At 32.1% G+C, this 23,100-nt stretch overlaps 1 protein-coding gene across 1 annotated transcript in view; it reads right to left on the reverse strand.

Moving 5' to 3' along the window:
• Positions 1-272: 272 nt before the first annotated feature.
• The window catches only part of Ranbp21 (exportin-5-like protein Ranbp21), a 425,699-nt gene continuing 402,871 nt past the window's right edge, over positions 273-23,100 (reverse strand). The window contains exons 32-34 of the mRNA XM_090399635.1: positions 17,581-17,793; positions 6,548-6,646; positions 273-1,811 (exon numbers count right to left, since the gene is read on the reverse strand). Coding sequence (XP_090255761.1) covers positions 1,656-1,811; positions 6,548-6,646; positions 17,581-17,793 — 468 coding nt within the window. The 3' untranslated portion in view covers positions 273-1,655. The remainder of the gene's footprint in view (positions 1,812-6,547; positions 6,647-17,580; positions 17,794-23,100) is intronic.

Genomic DNA, 23,100 nt, shown 5'->3' on the forward strand with positions numbered 1-23,100 from the left:
CCACCACTAGTATTTCTGCAGACAGTCACAACCATCCATGCCTACGGTGGGATTTTGAACTCGCAAACTTTTGGCTGGAAAGCAGATATGCTAACCACTCAGCCAACCTGGCAGAGGTTAATTTGATAACAATTGCAAGCTTCAACAATTTTTACAACTGTATCATTCCCTTTTTCATAATTTTTACATTCTTAAAATCTATATATATGAATTTGCACATTCACTTCCATGATCTGCAAACAAAAGTTCTGAATAATAGGAATCATGAACAGTTTTTTTTAAATTTTTTTTTTTAATCCTGAAAATTTATATACATGAATTTGCAAATTCACTTCCACAAACTGAAAACAATTACATGTTCTGAATGTCTTAGTTTATAAGAAAATTAAACGAGCACACCAAAATTCTATGAAAAGTTGTGGGATTGTCTTTGTACTTTGGTCAAAAGAATTTTAAAAAAACAGTAATCAGAAATTATTTTAAGAAAATCAGAAGGAAATGAAGTGATGTGTATCCCTCAACAGGAGGTTGCTAACTGATTGAGATCATAGTATACAACTGAGAATAAATTATTTTAAATAGAATCCAATCCAAAGCAAGTTTGAGAGAAATTCTATTCAGTGCAAATTTTGAATCTTTGGAAAAGGTAATGAATGTGGTTGAGATAGCAAATCAATTGACTCTAGAAGTCTTTACTGAACGCGCAAGAAAAGGAGCCTACCATTGAGCTACTTATTAAAATAGCAGAAGAGATGATATTGAAAAACCTAATCCTAACCCATACCTTTATATTACAAAGACTTACAGCGTTTGGAAACAGATGATCTAATTTTGAATAGAACAGAACTTGAAGATCTTAGTCAAGGTCAGGATAGCCTTTAATGTTAAGAAATTTATTAGAGGTGGAAGCCTCCTTAGTTCAGAAGTAAACAGATTTTTATTTTAAGAAACTCTAAACAATAAATCTGTAATGTTTTCACTTTCTATATGATTATGCCAATGCAATTATTTATTTCATTATTTAAGTGTCACATCAGTGGAACACCGAGCCTATGGAAAATTTAGGGTTCAATTCACGACGAGTAGATAAAAGGGTTTTCCAGAACAAATTAGATCGTAACAGTGGGGAGAGGATCTACCATATATAAAATTATTTCTATATCATGAAACAAAATTTATGATTCATATTCACAGATCCAACCTATTCACCTCCCCCTTTTCCCTATTTAAATTTCATGACTTGTTTAAACTACAACAGTTTTGCAACATAAATTTTGAACAGCTACTGTCTGGATCTGTTAATTCTAAAAATGTTTTCTTGTTTCATTTTTTCAGCAGTGATTGAGATTATTACCATAATGTTCTGAATGCAACTTAACTATTAAACCATACAGAAGATGGCATTTTATGCAAACATTATTATACCTGCCCAGCAATTTTCAATAATGAAATTCAGAAAACATATTGTCAGCGATATGTGTATACTTTTTTAAAATCCATGTTTAATGAACGTGTTTAACAGTAATTTATTTTTCAACATTTTATTTTGTTGATCAAATGTATAAAAAAGGATATGCACATCTTAATTTAAAATGAATCCACTTTTGTATACACTTGTATTCACAAATATTTTGATAATTTAAATTTCTTTACAGTCACAAATTAGTATGTGAACTTTCATGTGAATTAAAAAGAGTACATATTCCTAACTCTTCATCTTCAGAAATGTCTATTTTTGGTTTTGGTAGTCGGAACACAGGTGGAAGGTCTTTAATGTGCACTTCTCTCCTAAAATGCTGTCCTATGTTTTGCTGAAAGAAAAGCAAATTTATTTATTTATATATATATATATTTTTAAAGACACACACACACACACACACACACACACACACACACACACACACACACACACACACACACACACACACACACACACACACACATCACATCACATTCTGAATAAATGTGATGTATAAATTCTTGAGAAGTTTAATAGAGGAGATTTTCTGTTTGTAAGGTAAAATCCCCCCCCCCCCATCCATCTATCTGTTCAATGGACATCCACAGATGCCACATAGTCACTCTGATGCTTGTTGATGTGCCACACCAGTCCTCGCCATGTGGTCCTGTTGTATGCTTTTCTGAAGGCTTCAACTCTCTGAGGATCAGTCACTCCACACGCACCATCCATCCATCCGACTCATTGATGGTCTACCCCTTTCTCTTTTCCCAAGAACTTTACCTTCTATTACTGTTCTGAGAAGTCTTTCTCCTTCCAATTATGTCCAAAGCATGTCCCCCTTTAACAAATGGATATAATTTGTGTATCATGTGCATGTGTGTAGGAAGGGGGGGGGGGAGAGCATATCCCTGACCTTTATTTACTTTAGTTAAATTTGTGTAAGTAAATGTGTATATATATTTTTAAATGAATTAAATATTTTTGTTTATAATTTTTCATGACTTAATGCTAAGCCTAAGAAAAGTGAATGTAATGAATGAAATTTAGTTCCAACTTAATTTATTCCTTAATACAGCTTAACTAGATTAAAGAATTCATTATTCATAACAATTTTTTTTTTCTTTATAGAAAGGATAAGACTTAATTTGGAAGAATTTTGTATGTATTGGTTTTGATTTTAATTTTGTATTGCCCACATATTTTGTGGTTAACTACAACAGTAATGTTAATGTATTATGCTTGAAAAAAAAAAAAAAAAAACACTTTAGCTTTGCACTCTGCCTGTATTAAACCTTCTAAGACCTGATCTTGTTCCCATGCCAAGGCTCTTGGGTAATAATGCTTCTTCCCCCCACCACTCATAACTAGATAGCACATCAGCATAACAACATCCAAAGATGAGACTGACCTGACATCAGTAATCTCCTCCAATTCGTAAACAGATAATTATGAAAAATTGCCTCCTACTAAACAGAGAATTGTGCATTCCATGCCTCCTTTGGTCTTTCGTCAGAAGGACATAAGAAGAACCCAAACTAGCCTGGATACCAACCAACAAGTCCTTTGGTCCTGATGATATTTCCCCTACTTTTGCTCCAGAACATTCTATATCATTATTATTATTATCTTTCATGCTTGTCTGGTATCAATGTATAGCACGGAAGTAAGCCTACATTCAAGATCATTCCAATATTTTACCTTGGTTCTCTCGAAAATAATGGAGAAGGTCGGTATTCAATATTTTCACTATGTGGAAGTCTATCACTTAATTAGTGACTACTAATATAGATTCTATTTCTTGATCCACAGCACAAAAACATTTGAATTTTCCCTGTTGAAAACTACATTTTCAAGCATACCAACATCCAAAGACGAGACTGACCTGATATCAGTCCTCTCCTCCAGGGCAGATATACAGACTTTCTTACCAAACTATCAGTTTGTGATCTGCCCATTGCAATTTAGTCACTAGTTTCATTGGTTGTTTATTACATTATGATGGATAGTCAGGTACCCATCAATGCTGGGTATACCTTCATATATACTCACCATCTTAAAAACAAATGCAATTTCACTTACATAATCCTACTATGCAGAGCTTTGCTGATGACAGTATTCTATTCCATTTTTCATTTAACAAACCTTGTACTCCTCAAGCATTCCAGTATTCAAGAAATTCCATAATAAATACAGCCATACTCCGACTTACGCAAATCTGGAGTTATGCGGTTTCATATATGTACGTATTCCTGTCCTGCTTCAGGCCTCACCACTAGTCATATCTTTCTGGTGCCAGCCGCATTCGCCAGTGTCGCAGATGCTGTGAACAAGCACTGACGTGTTTCACATGGTCTCCATTCATACACGATTTTTATAGTCTACAAACCTTGCGATTGTTTAATGTTATGTTTGTGATAAAAATCTTATCACATACAAAATAATAATGTCATCCAAAGGAAGCAAGTCCAATTCTTCTACAGCTAGCAAGAAAAGAAAAACATTGACTTTGGAAACAAAACTCAACATTATTAAGGATTTTGAAGGCAGAATGAAAATTTGTGAGCTAGCAAAGAAGTTCGATCTACAGGAATCCACAGTAAGAACAATCATAAAAGAAAGGTTTACAGATTTTGGAGGACAGATTCTAACAAGGAACGAATTGTAGCCACAAGGTTAGGAATAAAAAAATCATTAGCTTGCTATGAAGAAATTTTGCATGACAAGAAAAAGACATTATGCCGTCAGACGAATCTATTAGATTTTATGAAACCATTGACAATGAAAGAACTTTCTTTTTTTTATGTACGAAAAACTACAATTATGATTATATTTCTTAAAAAAATAGGTGTTTTTGTAAACCTTTGGTCCCAATTAACTAATATTTTGTATGTTTGTATGCAAAATTATACCCGAGTTACGCGAATTCGACTTACGCACTTTTTGTTGGTCCTACCTACGCGTAACTTCGGGTTATGACTGTATCTCAAACACTAATTTCCTTGCTATTAATAGTGAGGCAAACATGATCATGTTTTAATATGTTATTAAAACTATTTAATTTGACTTCCTGTTTTCTAGTCAATGTCAAAGTCTCTGATCCATATAACAACATGGCCTTCACATGCTATTGAAGATCTTTATATTGGTTTTATGATATTTGGTTGATTTCCATATCATATTCAACCTTTTGAAAGCACTATTTGCTTTTGTAAACCTTTGAGTTATATCTCTGTTGGTTCCACCAGTATTAATTAGTTCCAAAGTAGTGTGTCAATTTTTAACTGGTCAAACTAATATATTTCTGGCATTTTTTGTTTGATTTAAGAACTTCAGTTTGCTTTTGTTTGTATATCAGTGTGCTCTGATGATATTAAAACTCTATCTGCATAATCTAGATCTTCCAGCTGCAAAGCAAGATTCCATTTTATTCCTCTCTTTATATATGTAAACCTTTCTCATAATCCAATCAATCATCATCATCATCAAATTCCTGCCATGTACCCTCAAGGGGTGTACAGGATATGATAATACTACATGAAAAAAATTACATCATTACTAACTTCCTATCTACAATTTTCCTCCAAATCAGTCTGTTACTTGTCAAGACTCCAACATTATCAGATCATATATTTCTATTGTCTAAGGCACTTTGTACCGTATCAATCCACCTATATCTTGGTCTTCCTCTGGGTCGTTTTCCTGCCAACCTGGCAGAGAACACTTGTTTTGCAGACTATGTTAAAAAATAATCCAGACATTATGCAACCATGCCTCATGCTAGTTGTTATTTCAAATCATTCTGATGATGTTTGCTGTGCAACAGCACAATTTTTCCTTTCTTTATACATTTCTTTTATTATTCTCACATATTTATCAAGAATTTCATAGCTTTGAATAATTATCTCTAATGTCTCTATCAATACTGTCAAAAGTTTTGGCAAAAATGAATAAAATATAGGCATAAAGAGGTTCTAAATTATATACTTTGTTCAATGATATTTCTTAAAGTAAAATTGTTTATGTACAGTACTTCCAACTGTTCTAAAACTGGCTTGCTTTAATATCTTTGGAGATTCCTCCATTATTGTATTTCTTATTATATCAGTTAAATTGTTTTTTTGTTTTTTTTCTGAGCAATTAGGCAGGATTGTGTTTTGATCGCATTAAAATTTACCAGATTATCTTCACCCTAAACAGACCAATTGGCCACATGCAATTAACAGACATAATACACTGGGATCATAGCCTGAGCTGCTTAAAATAATCTAACCTAACCTTCACCTCACTTGAGAATGGCTACAAGAATGGTGTTTAAGCCACTGGCCATAAAAAATCTTGAAGCTTGAGTCATCTGAGTAGTACAAGTTTTTGTGAATGAGGAAGTGAAATACAGTGTACTGTCATCAGCAAACAAAAGATCAATGAATACGATTGGTGAGAGAAGATCACTGATGTATAAAAAGAGTGCAGGTGAAAGCATAGAGCCTTGGGGTATTCTGGCAATGATGGAAAAATCAAATTAGGAATCATCTGCCATGACATGAATGCTCAGAGAGGAAGTTGGCATTGCGAAAGGAAGGCCTACCCATAATGCCTGACTTGATCAAATGGAAATACCAAGCATGAATCACACAAGATTCTCCAAACTTTTCCATGTTTTGTGTCCAAAGGTAGGCAAGTTAGGTTTGCAGTAGAATGAGAATGGCAGAATCCATATTGGTGATCACTAATTAACCGATGAGTCTCTAGAAGCTGGTTGTTGATGACCAATTTATCCACCATTTTAACAGGCTTGATAAACGTTTGCTCTCATGTAGTAGGATAGATGCCAGATAGTAGAACAGCCTGTATAGACAATATACAGCATGATTGTTAACTCTGGAGCGCAAGCTCTCAGCACAACAACTGCTTCTATATACAAGGATCAGAAGATACTTCACATGCAAGCTTTTGTTTGCTTATGCTTGAATAAAGAATTAAAACAAAATATTATTTCTTGTCAAGTATAAATTATAATCAAGCAAATATTTGTTTCTATAAATGGAGCATCATTTAATTTGCATCATCATGAAAATATGTACTTACTCCTATAATTTCTGAAACAAGCTTCTTAAACATATCTTTTTTTCTTTTTTCTGAAACTAACTTTCCAGGAATGTTTTGCAGCATCTTTTCATCCAAATTCTATATAAAAATAAGTTTGTGTTAAACTTCTTTCATTTTCATTAAAAAAAAAAAAAAAAAAGAGATCAGAATAACACAATTTAAAAGCAATCTTTTTATTTATTTATTTATTTTTATTTATACACATTACTTATAATTTACAACAGAGTTAACAAAAGGCTACAATGAGAACATAATGAAAAATTTCATTAATAGATTATAATTGTTCAAGTAAGGTCATAAACAGTAGTTTTCTATTCATCATGAATAATAAAGTTACGAAACACATAATCATCATATATATATATATATATATATATTTTTTTTTTTTTTTATAAGGAATTGAATGACTAGAACCGAGATTTAAGTAAAAAGATTTTAATATAAAAACACGACTAGTTTGGGCTTGTAACAGCCTTCATCAAGTGACATTATAAAAGAAAGAAAAAACACTAAAACACTGAAGCTTAAATAAACTATGAACATCATAGAGAGAGTCTCTATACATAATTGACACTAAATCATTGTGGTTGTATTTAAAGCTGTTCAAACCGACTCGCTCTTCTGGTAAACTCAAAATATCGATATATAGAAAGCCTACACATACCAACAGATATCTGCATAGTCAGTCCCATCACTTCCCTTCTCATAAGCTTGGAATAATTTCCACCTTGGGACATAGAGCCCGTTCTCTTCTGGATGACCCAAAACCATCTGAAAACTTCTTTCGAAGTTAATGGATATTCCATGAGAATCATTGAAAAATTCCTTCTTAATCCTCCTAGACATCACTCAGAAGAAACAAATAGATTCAAAGGCAATATATCTATTACATGAGTACAGTTTCACATAAATTAGCAAAAGTTTTAAGAAAATACAATATCAGAACCTTGTTCACTCCACTTCGAAAGATCCATTTCTTAATAAGCCACCCAAAACCTTGTCATCATCAACTCAAATACCCTGGTGTATATAAAATATTGTGTGATTGTGATATTCCTTATTTTGGGCAGACAGACAAATCTGTCGAATTGTGTATGGAAGAACACATGAGGGACATTACTTACAAGAGACAGCGAGCCAGTGCATTATCAAGTCATATCCTTTTCTTGGCTAATCCTAATGATCAAAACCAAAGTCACAAAGTCTGCTGGGAAAAATCTACTAACATCTTCCATTGCAATGATGAACTAGAGAGAAAAATCGTGGAATCTAGAGAAATCATCTTCAATCCTGTTCATCTAAATAATAACTTGAGCTACAACCTCCCAGATTGTCATTCAGCTGTAATCATGTACTGGCGTTCACGAGATGCTACTAGCATGCACTTTCCCAACAATACAACTAACGAAAGAACAGCTTTAAATACAACCACAATGATTTAGTGTCAATTATGTATAGAGGCTCTCTATGATGTTCATAGTTTATTTAAGCTTCAGTGTTTTTTCTTTCTTTTATAATGTCACCTGATGAAGGCTGTTACAAGCCGAAACTAGTAGTGTTTTTATATTAAAACCTTTTTACTTAAATCTCGGTTCTAGTCATTGAATTCTTTATAAAAATATGTATGTTAACCGAGTTAATGATCATTCTTTCATATATATATATATATATATATATTCAGGGAAGAACTGTGATATCTTAACCACTATAAATTTGATCTTTTAGAGTTAATCAATTTATAGTCAACTTACACTATAACATCAAGTTATAACAAATTACTGAAAGACCCACCCACAGCTCCATAGGCACAATTCTATGGTATAAGAAATTCACTATAGCAAACTGTTACTATGATCCTTTCATAATGAAATGACAATTAGAAAGCATAAAAGGGTGAAATTTCAAAAAAAGCTAACTTTGATGGTATGTTCTTAATTCTCTTGACATTAATGAAGGAGATACTAATGCAAAATGGATAGGATTAGTACTTTTTTTTTGGTGAAACAATAGGTGCTGGTACTCATTCTTTGCTAGCAGGAAAAATTAAAAATTAAAAGGATATGAAAAGAAAGCTAAAAATAAAACCATTTACTGATTTATTTTTTCTTCAAGTTTCTCTCTTTCTGATGATGTGATGTTTTTGGAATAAGAACAGCAAATTAAGTATATAAAGAAATAAGCAAAATGTATATGATAATAAAAATTTAACATAGCAATATAAAAAAGTTTTATATATAGAAATATCTTAACAAATTAAAGGTGCCATTATATGTATCATTGCATACCGTCTCAAAAAAGGCACTAGATAAGACTAAAGGACATCTTGCATAATTTATTGTTTCAAATTTATCCCTGAGACTAAATTTCATAATAAACCTGGAGTGAGTTAGATGAATAAAGTTCTTGCAGAAACACACTATAAGAGAAAGATATGGAAAGAGTATTGATTTAATGAATCAATTAAGTATGACAAACAATTAATTTTGGTTATAAGCAATAACCAAAATTAATTATTAATCAATTTAGTTTTATTTTATATGTAAACATTTCCTAATATATTAACAAAAATGCATTATTTCTTGTAATCATAAATTTCTTTAATAATGTTACACATAAGAGAAATCTTTGTATAGTTACTGCCTGTCACAATTTGTGACAGGCAGTAATTGTGATGTTTATTTGTAAAAAAGGATTCACCTCTAATTTAGTTTTTTTTATTTCTATAACTTAAACCTTGAGAGAAGAAATGACTGAACTTACAGACAATGTTTTTACACCAATAAAGAACTGTAGTCTTGCTTACAACAAATGGCTGTTTTGCTTTCATCTCACCACCACCATGTTATTTGCTGCACCAGCTAGTAGTGTGCTTGTGCAAAGTTTGTACTTCCAAAGAAGAAGTTGAATTAGTGAGAGAGAATAATAGAACAGCTGTTGCACTGATTAGAACAGAGACGACATTCTGAAAAGTTGGAGGTTTAGGAAAGAAATAGAATTTAAGCCAAAAAGGTGAAAAAGAGCATTATGAGGAGAAACAAAGAGTTATCTCAAAATTAATGGATGAATTTCTTTTAAATGTAGCTGAGTTGTGGCATAGATAAAAAGTGATATATAGTTTCTCCCAAGGCAATGGACAGTTCCTTTTGATGTTATGCAGCAAACATATTCTAGTTAAAAATTGTGAACCCAAAAGTAAAACTTTTTTGTGTTCAAGGATAAGGAAGAAGTTTCCACAAAGAAAAAGGGAAACTAAAATTATCTTTGCATTTCCAGGAAATAGAAAGGGAACTGATATCGCAGAGAATATACGTTTTTTCTTAAGAAAAGTTGCTGCACAAATTATCTTCTTTCTTTCAAAGAAAAACAGGTATGAGCTAATTAGATTTCTATGGTTACTGTTTAGAGTGGAAGAAACTGTGTATTCTCATTAAATCCTGCAATCTTAAGTCTAATGATTATCTAATTAGGCATTATTGAGCATTGTTGTTATGTTATGTTGCTCACATACAAATATGTGAGCCTCCATAGCTCAGTTGGTATAGACTAAGACCTTTGGTCGGAAAGACCTAGGTTCAATCCCCGTCAGTGATGTGAGGAACACCTTTATCTGGTCTCTTTTGAGACCAGAAAAGGTTTTGACAAAAGGACAATTAGCCAGTCTCATACATAGATGGGAGTTTTGGTTGTGGTTGGAAAGGTCGTGGGCGCTTAAGTGCCTGTTGGGACCACTGATAAGACATAGGATTGTACAAATATGTATGAAAAAAATAAGACAAAAAACATATTCTAGTATAAATATTAATTTGAAGATTTCATGAAGTTCATGCTGTTGTTACTTGAGATGGACCTAAGTCACTTGGTTGAAGGTCGATAATAATTCTAAGAAAATTCCCCCTCAGTATTATTATTTTTTTTTCATATTTGTTCTCAAGTTGAGGAGGAAAGAATGGGATTTTGCAAATGAATTGTTCTCCCTCATCCAATAAAAGATTTATCATTTTGTACAATGACTTTGCAATTTTCATTATGGTCTTGTCACCAATTTACCATTCTTGTATGACACATATTTCTCCAGAAAGACTTAGCAAACGCATCTGCAAACTTTTATCATACAATGAAATGTGCAGCAAGTAAATATGAAGGAAGGAAGTGTATATAACTGTACACAATTTGCCAGCTCAAGCAATGCAGATTTATAATATTACTTTGTTGGCTCACTTAATCTGGTGACAAACTATATTAGCGACTTCCTAAAATAAAGTATAATTATATATCAAATTAAGTATCATGACATTTCCTACAAAGCAATAAGCACAAAGAAAGATCACAGTCTCTATGACTATGGATTCAAAAATAACATAGTAAGGAGAAAAATATGATGATAATTAAAATTTAATTGTTTATGCATAAATCTTGAATATGACTACAGTTTTCTCAGGAGTGAAAAAGCTTTGAGTTAGATTTTACTTCTCCCTACCTCTCCTAAGATCAAGCGTGAAGCAAACATATCTTTTGAACTAATGATTCAAATAGCAAGTCTCAAATATAACTATAAGAAATGTATGAAATAACATGACTGAAATAAGGTTAATCATCAAGCCTCACAATGATAGAATTTCTTGAATTTTTTGGAGTTTACTAACATTAACAGAGGATAAATATAATTTTATTAATTATATTATACTTAATTTTCATGATGTGTCATAATTATTTGTCATTTTATCATAATTAGGAGTTACAAAATTATTATGTTAATCAGCCATTAACCAAATATAAGATCAGTTCTGGAAACCATCATGTTACTAAATTTTGGAAAAAAAAAAGTAAGATAAAAATTAAAATGACAATATTTAGCTCAAAACAATGGATTCACATTGGCAAGCAATACTGTAATCAAGGAAAACCATAATAATTAAACAATTAAGTTCTTATTCTTGCAGACTGATTAACACAACTTCTGGATGCCACAAGCAATATACATTACACACACACATAGTATCTTGATATTATTTTTGGAGTGTTTTTTTTTTTTTTGTGTGTGTGTGTGTGTGTTGGGGGGGGGCTATAAAGTAAGTGTACACTCAAAGAAATGTTATGGTTCTACATTAGATTCCTGGTCAGAATACGGTTTAAACAGCCTATTCTATTAACTTATTTTTTTACTTTATAAGACACATCATTGTACTGGATACATAACATTTTCCATGAAGAATTTTTTTGAAAAAAAAAAAAAAAAAAAATTCGCTGTAGTATAAGAAGCATGAATTATGCATCAAATTTTTCATGCAAATATTAATTTTTTATATTTTAAATTTTAATACTCATTATTTCATATTGAATTGAATTTCATACTGAAAAGAAGAATGTGTAAGAAAGTTTTAAAGCAAATAAAAGTTGAGCAGCTCTCAGATGTGAACTGTAGACTAAAATACACAAACATTATTCAAGAAAAAAATGAAAGAGTTTGAGAACAGGAACCAAACCTTGAAGATTCAGTGGCAAATCCTGAAAACATTGATTGATTCAGCCAGAGAGGCATGTGGTGAGGTTGTGTGCAAGGATAGAAAAATCAGAACTCCATGGTGGACACATGAAGTTAAAGAGGCAGTGAAGGAAAAGAAAAACTTGCATCAAAAGTTCCTGGCAAACGAGTCAGTTTTTGATCTTAGAGAATATAGAGACAAATGTAAGAAAGCTAAACACTGTGTAAAACTAAGCAAAACAAAAGTCATGGGAAAACGTTGGTAAGAATATAGAAAATAAATATCAAAAAGGTTGCAGGATATTCTGGGGGTTGTTGAAAAAGCTCAGAAATGGAGGAAAGAGTGCTGTAAGAGTTATTAGAGATGATAAAGGTGACATAAAAACTGGAAAAACAGATATCCTTGATGAAATGAAACAAGCAGTGATGATAGCACAGTCATAAAAAAACACTCAACAGACATGCAATCAGGAATACATATCCATACATGAAGTAGAAAAAGCCTGAAATGTGGAAAGGCAGCTGGAGTAATGATATTCGACCAGAAATGCTCAAGTATGGAAGTAATAAAGTCTTAAAGTAACTGCACTGCATAGTTCAGAAAGCCTGAACAGAAGGACAAATTCCAGATGATTGGATTAGAGTTCTCATAGTACCCATATATAAAAAAGGAAAATAAAACTGAATGTGAGAATTACAGAGATATTTCCCTACTGAGTGTTCCTGGTAAGATTTATGGTTATATACTTGAGAAACGGTTGCGAAGAATTGTGGAAGAAAAGTTGGTGAAGAACAAGTTGGATTCAGGACAAATAGAGGCTGTCAGGATCAGATTTACACTTTGCAACAAATTGTTGAAAAATCATGGGAATATAACAAAGATCTGTATTTACAAAACAAAGTTTTGTAAATCTGAAAAATACATATTACAAGGTGCCAAGAGAGAGAAGCTATTCAAAACGCTACCGTTGTATGGTGTCAATGGAGCATTATATCAAGCAATACTTAGTCTTTATTTGAGTTGTAAGTCAGCAGTTAGAATTGAAGGAAGTACAGGAAGGTGGTTTAATGTTAAATCTGGTGTCAGACAAGGATGTACATTATCCCCTCTCTTATTCATTATCTATATGGATCACATTATTAAGGAAAGTGGAATTAAACCTGATATCAAAATTGGAGGTCTTAATCTCAGTTCTTTGCTTTATGGGGATGATGTTATACTTCTATATAAATCCGCTACAAGTCTGCAAGATTCCCTGACTAAATTGAATAGCTGTTGTAATAGATATGGTATGAAGGTCAGCATTAAAAAGATAAACACAATGAAAATAGGCAGAAATATTGAAAATATCAACTGCATTGTGAATGGAGAACTTATAGAACAAGTAAAACATTTCAGCTACTTAGGCACGATTTTTAGTGAAAATGGTAAATTAAATATGGAAATAGACAACAGAATCAATAAAGCTGGTATGGTCGGAAGTCAACTGAATAATTTTATATGGAATAAGGAATATGGAATAAAGAAATTAGTCAAAACACTAAATTAACTGTACAAGACTGTTCAAACCAATTTTAACTTATGGATCTGAGAGCTGAGTTAGAAATAAAACACTTGATTAAAGACTAGATACCACTGATATGAGAATCCTGAGAAAGATTAGAGGCGTGAACGGATGGCATCAGTGGCAATATCACATTAAAAACGAGGATATTAGGAAAGAACTTAACACTGTTAGCATCTAGGAATGAGTTAGCAGAGGTAATCTTGTATGGTCACTTAAACAGAATGGGAAAGGAAAGGAAAGATTAGCAAAACAAGTGTTTTCTGCCAGGTTGGCAGGTAAAAGACCCAGAGGAAGACCAAGATATAGGTGGATTGATACAGTAAAATTTGCCTCAGAAGACAGAAATATAAGATCTGATAATGTTGTAGTCTTGACAGGTAATAGATTGATTTGGAGGAAAATTGTAGATAGGAAGTTAGTAATGATGTAAATTTTTCATGTAGTACTATCATATCTTGTACACTCCTTGACGGTACATGTCAGGAATTCGATGACGATGATGAAGAATTTTAATACATGTATTATCTGTTTATTATATAAAAAAACAATTATTCTTAAAAAATCTAACATATAATAATATAAACAAAATAATTTTTATAAATTTCATTAATCTTCTTTTCAAATCTTTATTCATCTTCACTCTCAAAATTTTCTCAAAATCACTCTCAAAATACTCGATTCTTCATCAGAAACTGAGTCATTGCTGTTTTGAAATAAGTTATGCTCCATACCGTGAAGAGAATTACTAATATCACACTTTTGAAAAGATTTTGTAATTTCGGTTTTCACTTCATTCCATGAACTCTTTACCCATTTGCACACATGTGAAATTGTGGCCTTCTTTCTACTTCCTGTAGATGTTTCCTCAAAATTTGGAGATTGCATCCAGTTAACCCATTTTCCCCTCATAACTCCTTTAAATGGTTTGTTTATTGATATGGTGTATAAGATGCACTGGTTTATAAGACATCCTAATTTCAGATAAATTTTAGGTACAAAAAAGCTTGTCTAATAAGACAAAAAATACAGTATTTGTTATGCGAATCCTTAAAACTCCTAGGAACAAATTTGTCATTTATCTAACCTAATGTTGAACCATTCAGCCAATATATGTATCTGATCTGAGGATTCACTTGCTTGAATCACACAAATTCAGAATTAAGAAACAATGACTTTATTATTCCTTGAGTGAAATGCCCTGAATTAGTTGGACATTTGACTCAAGGTCAATTGTCCAGATAAATTAGCTCAGTTTTGGGTGCTATGTGTGATACTGTTGTGTCCCAATTTATGATTTTTATTCTATCTAATAATTTCCGCTTATCCATGTTCTACTATTATCTATGCTCGAGATATCACCAAAATTTGTATTACACTGCGCCTTTTGGGACATTTAGTTTAAGATATTATATGCAAAAACAAGGAGAAAGAACTAAAACATGTCAGAAAGTGTAACTATGTTGCAGTCGTGACACTTTATCTCGTTTCTTAACACATTAATTTCCCGCGCGATTAGGTTCGTCATTTTTCAAGTGGTGCATTGGACAGCAATTTCAGACAACTGTTTTATCATTGGACAAAAGGTTTATTAAATTCCTTAACATGGTACAATTCAAATTTTAGTTATTACTCAATTCAATGCTATACTAAATATTTACAAACTGACATTAGCTTATCATAAATAATTAAGCTATGATCCTATAATGGGTATTACGATCATGCCGCCATACACATTCAACACATAACTTCATATGACATGGACATATAAGATTAATTCACATTATTTAACTATCCAAACTTAAGTAGCTTAACTAAACCATTTATTGCACTAACACATAACTATGACATTTAAACTTTCTTATACAATATAATAGACATGCAAAATTCTCAGGACACTTAATTACTCATATAACATTAACACTAGCCAGCTTACTTTCAATATATTCTGTCAGATACTAAAGTCCTAGTATTGTTTTCTTGGTCACTTCAACAGTTTAGTATTAGAATAATGATAACTAATACAGACGAATCTTAGTTAACACGAGATATAATTTACAGTACCATTCTTTCCTGAGTTTTCCATATGGGCCTCTATCTTTTTTTGATTGAAGTATCCTGGTATAACCTCTCCGATAATCTGCTTCTCCTATGTTCACTTTTGAATTGAACTATGCCTACGCGGTCTTTACCTTTCGTTATTCAGGACCCACCTTGAATCGTCTAAATAACGGCCAACTCGCGACGTGGATATCAATTTCTTTACAGCTTTCCCTTTTTCGTGGTTGTCACTGAAGTTGAAACACAAGGAATATGCTTTCTTTTCCTCGACTATATGGCATTCTTCGCTTCTTACATAGGAAATACGGAACCGAAATTCCGCTCACTTTTGTTTCCGTGTTGTGACGATGGAGATATAACTCCAATCTCGCCACTCAGGAAAACACCGTGAAACCAATACGAAGGAGCTCGCGATGAACTCCCCTGGAACAGAACCAAAAACCAAAAGGTCTAAAAGCCTTAAAAAACCCAAAAGCCTCGTGGTTTCCAGGTATAAAAGGGGTATAAAAGGAGAGCAGGTATAAAAGGGGTTTCCAACCCTTTTATACCTGCTCTCCTAACGGCACCTTCTTTTCCCCGCCCCTACTTGATTTTACTTCACCGACCAATTAGGGTGGCGTTTTTTCTGCCAAATGTCCTTTGGTCGGCGAGCCCGTAACGATGTCTCAATCCGGGAATCGGCCCTGAGCGATAGTCTGTTGTTTTTCTTTCGCTAGCCTCTAACTTAATCCCCTTTCCAAAATTTCTCTATGAACTTACTTAATATTTTAATCTCTAGCCTCTCACATACCATCTCTTATGACTAATCCTTTTCTGTCTTATTTAGTTAAATTTTCTCTTTTATATCATATTACAACATTAATATATTCTTTCTTTTTGTTAGTTAGTTCAACAAACACCTTTATATTTTATTGGATGCAAGAATATTTCTTTTTCTTTTAATTAATTCATCTATTATCTTTTATGCAGGGTTTTTAATTTATTTATTCTTCATGTTACACCATGATAGCTGAGAATTCGACATTCTTAAGATATCAGGTGTAACAATAATTTATCCACACGAATCAGTCATTTTGATAGACAATGGTAATTTTATTTTATCGTTATTTCATTTCCCAATGTATATCCTAAAGGGATACTTACTGCATATTATGACAGTTATGACTCCTTTTCTATCATCCCCCAATCGAAAATTGGTAAATACTTTTTCTTTTAATTTTTCATTTCCCATTCTGTTTAAATGACTGTACTAGCTTGGAATTCCAAACTGTCCAAAAAAGCTGAATTCATGGAAGAGTGTGTGCATCCATGTTAACAAATGGATGTGCATATGACAGATTTTAAATGATTATCCCAGACATGTTTCATTTTAAGTAGTATGCCATGGATAGGTGAAAAATTGTAAGAAACTTGTTAACATTAAATTTGAAGAATTCTGCTATATGCTGCAAGTAAGTCCTTGGGTTGGAGATGAATTTCAGCACTCCGTGTGTGTGTGAGACCACGTTCCTGCTTGCTAGAGACCTGAAGTGGCTTGTAAAAGTTCCTTCTTTTGTCCCTACAACAGTGTTTTTAAGATTATCTAACCTTTAACCTACCTGCCACAGTACTAAACAGTAATGTACTATAGGTTAATGCAGGCTTTTGTTGGTGGAATTCACATTAAAAATGAATACTAATGTGATAGTCGTAATATCAATATTTTTGGAATTGGCTTTATTTTATACAATGTTCTGAACTAAACTAGTGCTTGCAAAATATACATATGCCCGAACACATTTCATGCTAACTTTTCATTTCTTGATGAATCTCTCAGTTTATTTAAATGTGTTCACAATTTTGATTTGATCACTGAGATAGTTATAATGAAAATGAACAGACATTTAGTTAAAAGGATGTTTTACCTTAATATCATCTTCTTTGCATCCAGGAATCTTTAACAAAACTGATGAAATTTCAGGAAATAATGGCCTCAGAGTTTCATACACCTGAAGTCCTAAGCCAATAAGAAGTGCTTGGTTAGCTTCATGCTCTCCCAATTCCTGCAATCCCATCAAAACACTATTCAACAGATAATTTGCTTCACTACAGTTTTGGATCAACTTTTCTGCTATAAGCTGTTAAAAAATAGTAATAATATAAGATAAAAAGTATTGGCATAATACAGAGTAATAGTCCACTGACCTTAGTTCTTTTTTGCAGTTCATTAAACAAAAAATCATGAAAAAAATACAGAAAATAAATATCATGAAGGTAGGAAAATATTCTTCATGTTATTCAAAAAAATTAAAAATATATTAAAGCGTACTGTAAAAGGAATCAGAAATGATAAAGATAACATAACTGAAAATAAGGATATTCTGAATGTCTGAAGTAATTATGAAAAATTATTAAATGAGATAAGCAGTGACAGACTGACAACATAAAATATCCAGGAAGAATGCAGTCATGAGTACATTTCAGTTCCTGAAATAAAAAAACAGCTCTTTCACTTCATCTCCTCCACCCTAAAGATGGGTCACATCCTCTGGTTAAGGTGTGCATGCATTTTTAATGCATCTAGTTTGCCCTTCTGTGCTGTATCATCTAAGTGTGGGTGTATTATGTCTGTAGGTGGGAAGAAGAGATCTGTTTACTTGTAGGAGGAAAAACCTGAAACCTGAATTACTGGTAATTCAGGTTTCAGGTTTTTCCTCCTACAAATAAACAGAATTACTGAATTACTATCTCCATATGAGAACAGCTCACCTTCACAAGAAAAACCCTAATAAAGGTTTGCATCCTTGACAGATTAAAACCCAAGTGTTTTCAACCAAAGGGCACTGTCATTACTGACTTAACTGTGGAGGCTCAAGTCAGTAATGATGAAAATCAGCTCAGGTAGATGATAACTGATCAGAGATGCTCAAACATGGAGATATAAAAGTTTTTATGGAAGCTACATTGAATAATTCAGATCAAATCCCACATGTCTAGAATAGAGCAAAAAAAAAAAAAAGAGGAAATAAAAAAATGTGAGAATTATGCAGGAGTTTCCCTAATGAATGCTCTAGGTAAGTTTTATGCCATTATACCTCAGAAAAGACTAAGGAAAATTGATGAAAAGAAACTTGAGGAAGAACACGACAAAATAAGGATTGCCAAGACCACATTTTTACTTTAAAACAAACTGTTGGGAAATCATTGTGTAGACCTGGAAAAGGTCTGCAAAACTTTACATTATATGATATAAAGTTTTGTATACAGCCTAAACTTAGATCTGTAAATCAGATCTAAGTTTAGTTTATTCGATGAGATAAGTTACTTCATCGAATTGTTATTCATCATTTAACAGCTGCATTTAATGGTAGTTGAAAAATCATGGGAATATAACAAGCATCTGTATACTGAAGATCTTGAAAAGGTATAATGACAAGATGCAAAGCTATTTGTAATACAATCATACGATATAAAGGGAATATTATACATATCAATATATTGTCTAAACTAAAGCTATAAATCAGCAGTGACACAAGTTAATTTCATTGTTATTCATCATCTAACACATGCCCTAATGGCACTTTCCATCACATTATGAAGAAACTCATAATTCTAAATAAATCCACTATAATCATTAGAATGGACTTAACTGAATAACCTTTGTAGCAAATATGATGTGAAATTCATCATGGAAAAAAAGACGAACTAAGAAAACTGGAAGGAATATGGAAATCATTAACTCATTCTCAGTGGTAAACCTAAAGAACAAGGAAAATATTTCAACTATTAGACAACTTTTTTTTTTTTTTTTAAGAGAAGATGACAAATTAAATACAGTAAACTCTTGATTTAACGGACAAAATTTTTAGTTCGTATATCAAGTGAAAATTAACCCTGTTATTTTTTAACAAATTTTGGTGAATAGGCCATCACATGTTGGAAAAAGACTGTAGTAATTTAGCCGACATAAATGAGTCACTGCCCATAAAACATGTTCGGTGAATGATTAAGACATGATCACACCAATCGCACTGCAATTGGTTCTTTTGTTGCATGACGTGACTTTCTGCAGCAGTTTTATTAGACACATTTTCGTAATTTTAGGGAGTTAATTATAAAAAAACAGCAGAATTCAAAAGTTCAAAAAAAAACTTCATAGTTTTTTCAAAGCAGGATTACCTAAACCAAACACCTCAACATCGAACTTTAACTTCGCATTAACTTATCTAAAAGTGTGTATAAAACAATTTTTTTTTTTTTTGTTATTACAGTGCTAATATTGATAAAATTGCAGTAAAATGTTACAGATATTTTTATTCTAAAAAATTTGCAATTTAACAGACACCCCTTAGCCCTATTAGTCCGTTAAATCGAGGGTTTACTGTAAAGTAAAAGGTAATAGAATAAGTAAAGCTGGTATGGGAAGGAACTAGCTGAATATTAATAGAACAATAAAAAAATTAGCCAAAACACTAAACTAGCAGTTTATAAGAGAGTTTTCAAACCAATTTAACTTATGAATCTCAAATCTGGGTTGGGAATAAAACAGTTCATTAAGACATGAAAATTCTGTGGAAAATGAGTGAGGAGATGGCATCAAAGCATTTAAGAATGTGTGCAGACAGAGTTAATTTAAGGTGGTATAATCATGTAAACAGGAGAGAAAAAATTAGTAAAATAGGTGTTTAATGCAAAAACAGCAAGAAAAAGATTCAGAGTTGGACCAAGATTGCATGAGTGGGGATCTTAGAGAAGACTGAAATTTAACATCTGACAACTGGAGACCTGACAAATAGCATGAATTTGGAAGAAAACTGTTGACAGGACATTATCAATAGTTCCATGTGTGTTAGGCTCAATGTCCTGTTATGGCCAAGAAACCTGACTTCTTGAAAAACTAATTAAAGCTCTCGTAGAGCGATTAATCCTATTCTAATCCTAACGTAATTCCCTAGTTTGCCTGTTTTGGGGATGAAAACTAAGTTTCCAAGGAGAAAAAACTGCAGCCTCCATATGAGAACAGATAACTCATTTTCAATTGAAAAGCACTGATAAAGGTTCTTCACATCCTTGACTGGATTTAAATCAGGGCTTTCCAATCAAAGGGCATCATCAAAAGTGACTGAGCTATGGGCTGTACTGGTAATAATGTAAACTGATATTATTAAAGTATCTTTTATACCTTTTGACAAGAATATATGTTAGGAAAGCAATGATGATAAATGAGATCCTAAGAAACAAAGTTTCTTGTAGTTATCAGTAATGTTTCAAAAATACAAAATAAAGAAAAAAATTAAGAGGGAGAGAGAGACACCGAACAGAATAAAGCTACATAATAAAACCTTTTTTTTTTGCATTTTCTGTCTTCAGAAAGGACAAAATGATCATTAACATATCAAAATGTGTGTATATTGGTGTATGTGATGTAGTGAAGGTATTTCTTATTATTATCAGCATCACACTGACTGACAACTACAAGATAACTCATAGTTGACCATCTACATCAAGGTATCCAATATAAGTTATCTCTTATCATATTTTTTGTACTGACACTGTTGTGGACCACACGATAATTCATTGCTGATGCAGTATTTCAAATGAGAGGGGAAGACTAGTATACATTCTAACTACAGTGAAAATGGAACTAAATACTTTTTACAAATGAATAAATGAGAGAAATAACACAATAGATTAGTAAAATAAATACAAAAAATTGCAACACAGGAGTTGAACTAATATGTTTTTCAGCACTTGAGTATTTATATTATTGTTCAAAGTTTCTAGACACAAAGTGGATGGAGATGTCTAGCCTATTAGATGCAAGCAATACCAAGATCATACTAACATCGACAGGCAGTTAAAATAAGTTGCTTATAATTTTTTTTTTAGGAGCCAATATATCTCATAGATGGCATATATAAAAAAAAGTGTTTATCAGTAGGCTAATTTGATTCTTGTTCATTTACTAAGAAAAAAAATGTGGCTACCGTCAAGAGAAAATATTAAGAATATTTTGGCAACAATGCCAAGTCGATAACACTTGCTTCTAATAAGCTACTGAAATTTTTTTTTTTCAACTTGGTTAGACTATAATAAATTTAGCTTAATCCTTTATCCAAGTGTAAGCAAACAAAGTTTGTGCCTGAAGTATCTTCAGGACTGAGGCTACTTTGCGGTAAAGGTGGACCAAGCTCTCATCGCTCCTTGTCTTAGTATCTCCCATAATGCAAAGCACATCTCCTTGTGGACTTGTATAATGCTATGCATTAAGGGAAGGGCCACTATCCAGATCGTTTTGACCTTTATTGAGGTCTCGTCAGTAGGAGCCAGACCAAGAGGTGGTGATACTAAGGTGGAAGCAATGGAGAAGTCAAAGACAAGGAGTGATGAGAGCTTGCAGTGCTGTGGGTAGGAGGCACCCTTGCGCAAAACTTTTTTTACCGCCCCCATAAAATAAGTTTCCATGAAAAATTTTACTTTGTTAAAAGTACAAAACAGTTTATATGCATATCAATAAAATAAATATTATTTAACAGTAGTAGAACATTGTAATCACTGAAATTCATTAATAAGGAATTTTTAATAATAAAAATTTTCAAAAAAAAAAAAATGTTCATTTCTTAATATATAAATACAACAGAATATATATATATAAATACAACAGAATATATATATATATATATATATATATATATATATAAACAAAAATTACTTTTATTTTAATATAAAAAGAAATATTACATAACAAAGATAATTTGGAAATATGCTTTTAAATTGGTATAAATGTATAAATGCATTATACAATTAGTATAAATGTAGATTTATTTTACATAAATATCCGTCTTGCTTTAGCCGCCACAAAATTTTTAATATCTTTAATGTCTAATGAATCAATGATATTATTTTCAATTGATAAATCCGTTAGACACTCTCCAGACATTGTTGACCGCAAATAAATAATTTTTTATTAGTTGTTTCAGTTTTGAAAAACTTCTTTCCCCTGATACTACGGATATTCGTAATGTTAAATAAATACGCATCACAATCATAGTATTCGGAAACATGTTGGTTAATTTATTTTCGTATAAATAATTTAAAACATTCTGAGGAGCCGACTCTTTTTTAATAAAACATTGCAAAGTTTTTAATTCCTCAAATAAAGTCATACCATCAATATCGCGATTGTCACTCACTTTTAAGTGCAAACCTTTACAATGTTTCATTAAATCTTCATCGCTCCAATCTTTTAATTTGCTAATGTCTCTTATAACTTTAAAGTCCTCGCTATGTTGTTTTAAGAGTATGAATCTTTCCGTGACTAAAGTTATTGTCGTGTCTAAAATCGTGAAGAAAAAACATATTTAAAAATTTTGTTTAGGATTATGCGTTGTCTCATATGATGCTTCGTAACCAAACATTTTTGTTTTTGTTCTTTTGCAAATATC

This window comes from Typopeltis vanoorti, chromosome 10, assembly GCF_054136105.1.
Source record: "Typopeltis vanoorti isolate ZY-2024b chromosome 10, IOZ_Tvanoo_1.0, whole genome shotgun sequence".
NCBI lineage: Eukaryota > Metazoa > Arthropoda > Arachnida > Uropygi > Thelyphonidae > Typopeltis > Typopeltis vanoorti.